The 8,379-nt window shown below is 29.4% G+C and overlaps 1 protein-coding gene across 1 annotated transcript in view; it reads right to left on the bottom strand.

Moving 5' to 3' along the window:
- Positions 1-8,379, bottom strand: part of LOC117179412 (RNA-binding motif protein, X-linked 2-like) — a 64,813-nt gene that overhangs the window by 12,754 nt on the left and 43,680 nt on the right. The window contains exon 3 of the mRNA XM_033371172.1: positions 1,273-1,402. Within this exon, the coding sequence (XP_033227063.1) occupies positions 1,273-1,402 (130 nt within the window). The remainder of the gene's footprint in view (positions 1-1,272; positions 1,403-8,379) is intronic.

Genomic DNA, 8,379 nt, shown 5'->3' with positions numbered 1-8,379 from the left:
AATCAAAGGCTTGGTAGAGAGTATATATAAAAACAAAATAACTTGAAACTTTAGTATTAGATTAAGCCTGAAGAAGTGAACTGTAATGTTAACGAAACGTCGGTAAGATTCGTAGTTTTGCACATGATTAAAACCCGAAATACATCCTTTTTATTGTAATGAATCATCGTGAAAGCATTAAATCTATTACTTTGGAACATGTTGAAAGAACGTGGAAGGACCTTCAACAATCTGTGCTGGAAAATCTTGTCAACAGAATGCCACAAATTGCCGCAAAAGTGTTAAAAGCTTAAGGTAGATTTTTATTGAAAAAATGTTCGCCTGTTAAAAAAATATTTGTAATTTTTTAAAGTATTAAATTACATAATTGTAATACGAACTATTTTTGAATTGGATTTTTCATCGTATCATTAGTTTACAAGAGAATTTTTCAACTTTAAGGCTCAATTATTAAATGTCCAGAAACTTTTGGACGACATTCTGTTGACAAGATTTTATAGCACAGATATCAAAGATATTGGATCGAAAGGGAAGTTTGCAAAGAATTTAGTAATATCAAGTGTATCAGAGATTGGCATTTTCGTAAAGTGAGATACTGACACCTCAGTATCAGGTTATCTTTCAAAAAGAGAACCGCAATGTTCACGAAACGTCGGCAATATTCATAATTTTGCACACGATTGAAACTCGGAAACACCTGCTTTTTATGTTCTAGAGTATTTCTTTCGGAGTCGGACACTGTTTTCTGATTTGTGGATCAAGTTAGTCCCGAAGAAATTCGATTGGGTTAAGAGCAAGCGATTGTGGTGGTAACTCCTTGATTTGCAACGTGACTTCTTTTTGTTTATTCAGCAGATAGTTTTTGCAATTTTTGGATGAGTGTTTTGAATCGATAGTGTCCAACTTCGAAAGAAACGCTCTAAAACATGTTGAAATGAACGTGGGAGCAATCTAAACCATCTGTGCTCAAATACATTAATAGAATGAACCAAAATGCTGTGAAATTTTTGAAAGCTAAAGGTGGACTTTTTGAGGAAATAAATGTGTAACTGTTAAAAAAATATTATCTGTTATTCTTTCAAGTATTAACTCACATAATTATAATACGAACCATCTTTGAATTAGATTTCCTTCAATTTTTCCATCGTTTAATATGTTTTCAAGAAAATTTTTCATGTTTTTCATGTTTATGTTTATCTTAAAATAATAATAGACAGAAATAAGTGTTTGGGACTTTATACCTTAGACTTTAAGTATACAAAAGCATCTTACTTTTATTCCATTGAAGTTGTCAACCGCCAATATGGTGCTCCTTTGGTCTTCGTAACAGAGAAAACCATAACCTTTTTGTTTTCCTGTAAACTTGTCTCTCACCAAATTAATGTTGACAACTTCACCATATCTGCAAATCAAATGATGTTTGTTTTTAAAAACAGAAACAGGATGTCTAGTAAATTTTATAAAATAAGTGTAATCTTTAATAATATATTGCCTATAACTTTTCGTGTTTGTTGAGGTTCCTTGTTAATTTTATAAGAAAAAGAAATATCGAAATTTTAAACAACATCAGAAGCTGTAGACATGTGTCTGTATTCATATATTTATAAATTCATTACTTAATATCATTTTTTATTTTCAAACGTTTATTTGTCTATCTAATATCATACTACTCACTGGAAATACCGTAACAATATATGGGGACTAAATAGGTTATATTTTTCAAGAATGAATTATTTTCCTTCCTCATAGAGGAAGATTTGCAATGATAACATTTTCGAAAAAATCTGAATTTATTTAATCAAACGTTCCTCAATTTAAAAAGTCTAATAGAATGTTCTGGAAGCACTTTGCTTCCCGTTAGGAAATGCATTTTCTTCCTCATAAAGGAAGTATTAGTGATTTTTTACATATTTCACAAATTAAAGTTTTTACTCGAAAACGTGTTCCTAAAAATCTGAAAAAATTGATGGTTCTTGTATTTTTAAGAAGTTATTGATTATATATTTAACAATTAACAAATAAACTCATAGAAAAAAATAGTTTTTTTCAAAAATTCATAACTCAGGGAAAAATTAATCAAATTGAACGGTCCAAAAACGAAAATAAAGGGGAAGAGGGTGCCTTTCAACGAAAAAATTTTGCAAGAAATTTTCACGTAATTCAAAGTCGTAATTTTTTAACATGAACTCATGCATTATTTTGGGTGTGAATGTAGGAGGTTTTGATAGAAATATACACATTTTTCTATGCAAAACGTTTTATTTATAAACAAAAAATTATTTCTTAACTAAATATGTACGCAGAGGACCATGATTGTTCTTATTAAAATAATATAAAGTGAAATCGTGAGGTAAATGCACCTGCTACCGTTCGTGCTCCTATTATCGTGCTAACTTGATTGAAATGTAATAAATAATGAATTTTTATACTTCGACTTATAAGGAGTAATAAGTGCATTCACCTTACTCTCGCTAGTGTAGAAAAAAAAGAAAAAAAGTAAAAATACCCCAAGTGTGGTCTGACGAAATGTAAACGTAAACCTTGGGGGGGGGGGGGGGGGGGGGGGGGGGTCAAATCAACCCGAACTGCTCATTCATTCTTAGTTGACTTCAAAAACAAATTGATTCGTAGGATAAAGGCCAACCTTTACATTTTTTAATTAAAATTGTTTAAATAATTATTAGTTCTTGTAAATTTACAAAGCGACATAGAAAAAAGTCATCGGATACACATTCTTTTTTGACTTCGAAAACAAATTAATCCGTAGGATAAGGACCAAACTCTTAATTTTTTAATAAAAATTGTTTAAATAATTAATAGTTCTTGACAATTTTCAAAGCAATATAGAAAAGTCACCCGATAGACATTCTTAGTTGACACCGTGAACAAATTTACTTGTAGAAAAAAGGGCAAACTCTTAATTTTTTAATTAAAATTGTTTAAATAATTAATAGTGCTGGTAAATGTGCAAAGCAATATGGAAAAGAGTCATCGGATAGACATTCTTAGTTGACTTCGTAAAGAAATATACTTGTAGAAAAAAGGGCAAACTCCTATTTTAAAAATTTTTTAAATAATTATTAGCTCTTGTAAATTTATAAATCAACATAGAAAAGATTCATGGGATTGACATTTTCAGTTAACTGCGTAAACAAGTTTGCTTGTAGAAAAAAGGCAAACTCTTAATTTTTAAATTAAAATTGTTTAAATAATTATTAGTTCTTGTACATTTACAAAGCAACATAGAAAAGTCATCGGATAGACATTCTTAGTTGACTTTGAAAACAAATTGATTCGTAGGATAAAGGCCAAACTTTCAATTTTTTAATTAAAATTGTTTAAATCATTATTAGTTCTTGTAAACTTACAAAGCAACATAGAAAAGAGTCATAGGATAGACATTCTAGTTGACTCCTAAAACAAATTGATTCGTAGGATAAAGACCAAACTTTAAAATTTTTAATTAAAATTGTTTAAATAATTAGTAGTTCTTGAAAATTTGCAAAGCAAAGTCATCGGATAGACATTATTAGTTAACTCCGTAAACAAATTTACTTGTAGAAAAAGAGAAACTCTTTTTTTCAATTTAGGTTGTTTAAATAATTATTAGTTCTTGTAAATGTACTAAGCAACATAGGAAAGAGTCATCGAAAAGATATTCTTAGTTGACTTCGAAAATAAATTGATTCGTAGGATAAAGGACAAACTTTCAATTTGTTAATTTAAACTGTTTCAATAATTATTAGTTCTTGTGAATTTACAAAGTAACATAGAAAAGAGTTATCGGATAGACATTCAAAGTTGACTTCGGAAACAAATTTATTGGTAGGGTACAGGCCAAACTCTTATTTTTTAAAATTAAAATTGTTCAAATAATTATTAGTTCTTGTAAATTTACAAAGCAACATAGGAAAGAGACACCGAATAGACATTCTTAGTTGACTCTGTAAACAAATTTACTTGTGAGAAGAAGGGCAAACTCTTATTTTTTTAATTATAACTGTTTAATGAATGATTAGATCTTGTAAATTTGCAAAGCAATTTAGAAAAGTCAGCGGATAGAGATTATTAGTTAACTCCGTAAACAAATTTAATTGTAGAAAAAAGGGCAAACTCCTATTTTTTAAATTAAAATGGTTTAAATACTTATTATTTCTTGTAAATTTACAACGCAACATAGGAAAGAGACATCGAATAGACATTCTTAGTTGACTTCAAAAACAAATTGGGTCGTAGGATAAAGGCCAAACTTCGCATTTTTAAATTAAAATTGTTTAAATAATTAAAATTTCTTGTAAATTTGCAAAACAACATAGAAAAGAGTCACCGGATAGACATTCTTAGTTAACTCCATGAACAAATTTACTTGTAGAAAAAAGGGCAAACTCTTATTTTTATAATCAAAACTGTTTAATGAATGATTAATTCTTATAAATTTGCAAAGCAATATAGAAAAGAGTCATCGGATAGACATTATTAGTTAACTCCGAAAACAAATTTACTTGTAGAAGAAGAGCAAACTATTAATTTTTTAATTAAAATTGTTTAAATAATTCTTAGTTATTGTAAATTTATAATTCAACATAGAAAAGAGTCATCGGATAGACATTCTTAGTTGACTTCGAAAACTTGATTCGTGGGATAAAGGCCAAAATAAAAAATTTTCAATTAAATTGTTTAAATAATTAATAGTTCTTGTAAATTTGCAAAGCAATATAAAAAAGAGTCATCGGATAGACATTCTTAGTTAACTCCGTAAACAAATTCACTTGTAGAAAAAAGGGCAAACTCTTACTTTTATTTAAAATGGTTTAAATATTTATTAGTTCTTGTAAATTTACGAAGCAACATAGGAAAGAGACATCGAATAGACATTCTTAGCTAACTCCGTAAACAAATTTACTTGTAGAAAAAATAAAAACCCTTAATTTTTAAAGTAAAATTGTTTAAATAATTATTACCTCTTGTAAATTTACAAAGCAACATAAAAAAGAGTCATCGGATAGACAATCTTAGTTGACTTCGAAGACAAATTGATTCGTAGAATAAAGACCAAACTTTTAATTTTTTAATTGAAATTGTTTGAATAATTAATAGTCCTTGAGAATTTGCAAAGCAATATAGAAGAGTCATCGGATAGACATTCTTAGTTAACTCCGGAACCAAGGTTGCTTGTAGAAGAAGGGCAAACTCTTATTTTTTTAATTAACATTGTTTAAGTAATTATTAGTTCTTGTAAATTTACAAAGCAACATAGGAAAGAGACACCGAATAGACATTCTTAGTTGACTCTGTAAACAAATTTACTTGTAGAAGAAGGGCAAACTCTTATTTTTTTAATTAAAACTGTTTAATGAATGAATAGTTCTTATAAATTTGCAAAGCAATATAGAAAAGAGTCATCGGATAGATGATTTGATTCTCCCTTAAATATGCTGTATTACTTGAAAAACTAAGCGACACGTATTTTTTTGTATCTACGGAAAAACACTTTAAGGGGGTGAAACAAACTCTTAAAGATAGGGGTCTCAAGTGTCGATTGTATAGTATTGTGTATAAAAACTAAATTGATTTCGATCAAACCTACTGGAAAAGTTTCCTCGTGATGAAAGATAAATAATGTGTCGCCAGATTAAGTATTAAAAAAAGTAATGGGGGTAGCTACCCTTAAACACTTTTTATCTTATGTCTATGATAATATATACTTTCTACACATAAAAAAATTTGGAAATTTGTTTTATAACGATGGATAGCAAAATAAGTCTAAAATTGAGCAAAAAAAATCCGAAAAAATATGTGTTGTATACAAAAAAGAGGATGAAGGTACTTAGGTATTTTTAAGAGATAAACAGCATTGCAGAGGGTAACTACCCCTAAATTGTTTAGCATTATTAACCTTTCTAATTAAATTTTGTGCACATTATTTTCAGAGTTTGTTTAATATTAATTTTAATGCAATCTGTTGTACATGAATCACCTTGTTTTTTTTGCAAGATAAAAGTTATCACAGAATGTACAATAATGTATTATTGTGCATTCTGTGATAAATTTTATCTTGCGAAAAAAACAAGGTGATTTAAACCAAGATAGAAACTGTTCCGTTCAAATATTAAATTGGAAAATAACAGCTATGACTCGAATAATGTACGAAACCTTACACTATAAATACCTCAGAATCCGAAAGAAGATTCATTGTCAGTCTAGTTTTCAACGCCGTTACTCTGCCCTAATTCCCTTACAATTAGTTTAGTGAAGTGTAGTTTTCAACAATGACACTTTGCCTAAGCCAAAGAAGCAAAGACCGACAAACTTCACAGGATTCACAGAATAAACCAAAAATCACCAAACAGAAGGTTAAGTTAACCAGTAAACTTTCCAATTTCGATATTATACATGAAAAGTCTGAATAGGAGAAGGTGCCCTGCCTTGGGCCATTTTGCTTTTCCAAATTTTTTTTAACTACTTATTGATTCAATTTCAAAAATTGACAATAACTGTTCAGAAGGGTGGCCGCTCGACTATGTATAGAAATTTTTGTTTATAGATTTTTATCTACATTATTACATAAAAAATATTTGTAAACTATTTTGTTGGATGCCATGGAAGAATTTAACGTGGTGGAGATGATGGATGAAGAGTCCTTAAATTTCCAAAACCTTTTAAAAATTTGGATGCACAAATCATAGAGAATGATGTTGAACACCATATTCATGATCCGCCTTTTTCACCTGCGGATAGATGCAAAATAGATGAGGAAGAAATGTCATACGACTATAAATTTAGAGCAGTCGAATATTGGAGAAGTGGAAAGAAGAAAAATTTAAGTCTTGAGAGTGTTCAGCAAAAATTCAGAAAAATTCTTTCAGTAAAACAATTAAGATGTTGGCCACATACTCTCCATAAAGGCGGCACTTATAGAGAAAAAGTTGTCAGGATATGTGACATTACATTAGAGAATTTCAAAAAAGCAGTTGATAACGGGCTTATTATTCATGATAAAGACATACGCAGGTGAGCATTACAAGCACAACAAGAAATTGGCCACGAAGATTTTCTCTTCCGCGCTTCTCGAGCGTAGCTTGCTAAATTTAAAAGCAAACACAGAATCGTTTCCAGAAAAATAAACCAGTTTGTTACCAGCAAGACACTGGAAAATGTCAACGAGTTAAAAACGAATGCAGATGAATTTGTAGTTAGTGTGAAGCAAGAGATAGCGAATGTTGGAGTACAGAATGTTTATAATTCGGATCGAAGAGGCTTTCAATTGGAAATTCATTCCGGAAAAACTTTAGCTGTTGAAGGAGAAGAAAAGGTGGAATGCGTTGTCCAGTCTATTTCGTCCACTACCCATATTTACACTATCCACCCACTAATATCTGCTGACGGAAAACTTTTTTCACCTCTATTTCTAGTTCTAAAAAAACCGAGCGGAAAATTTGGACCAGTAGCAGAAGCCAATCTGTTCAGGCCCGAAAATGTTCATATATAAGTCTCAAAATCTGGGAAACTTACCCCAGGTAACATTGCATTATCTACTTCTATTAAAAATTGTATGAAAGCAATTTTAATTGCTATTATTATTTGCAAGTCGCTTCAAGATTTGTCTGGAAGATATTTATTTTCCAAAAAAAAATTATTTTCAACAAAATTTTTGAATTTTCAAACAAAAAAAAAATTAACTAAAAACAAAAAATAATTTAATACTAAAGAACATGAAGTTTTAACTGAAAACCGTAATTTTTCAATAAAAAAAATGAACAAAATATTCAAATCTTTAACGAAAAAATAAATCAATTTTCAACTAGAGAAGATTACATAATTTTAACCAAAATGGTAGTTAAGTTGTCAGTAAAAAAAATTCAACTAAAAACAATCGAACTTTCAACAAAATAGTTAAATTATCAACAACAAAAAATACATTTTTAACAATAATAGATGAATTTTCAAACCAGAAGAATAATTTTCTACTAAAAAAGATGAATGTCTTCTTCTTTATTCATAATGTGTCCCCTAAGGGTTTACATGACTTCCATTCCTTACAATCTTTCCGTTTACATTTATATATTTTTTACAATCTTATCCTTTTTACACATACAATTATTTACAATTATTTACATAAAGTCTTATATCTAGTTCCTTATTTCTATTTCCTGCGATAGCGCAATTTAGGACTTATTAGTAAGCGAGTGAGCGAGCGAACGAAAGCGAGAGTGCAAGCGAGAGAGAGAGAGAGAGAGTATGAGAACCCAAACGCATCTTAGTCTACTTATCTTTTATTTTATCATTACTTACAATTTTCACGCTTCTAATCTAAGCGACTTCCGTTTCCTTTTTCTTTCACTTTCTTTATACCCCCATTTACCTTTTTCACGTGCATTC

The sequence above is a fragment of the Belonocnema kinseyi genome, chromosome 9 (assembly GCF_010883055.1).
Source record: "Belonocnema kinseyi isolate 2016_QV_RU_SX_M_011 chromosome 9, B_treatae_v1, whole genome shotgun sequence".
Classification (NCBI taxonomy): Eukaryota; Metazoa; Arthropoda; class Insecta; order Hymenoptera; family Cynipidae; genus Belonocnema; species Belonocnema kinseyi.
Note: the sequence above shows the minus strand (reverse complement) of the source record. Positions and strands in the feature narration are given on the sequence as shown.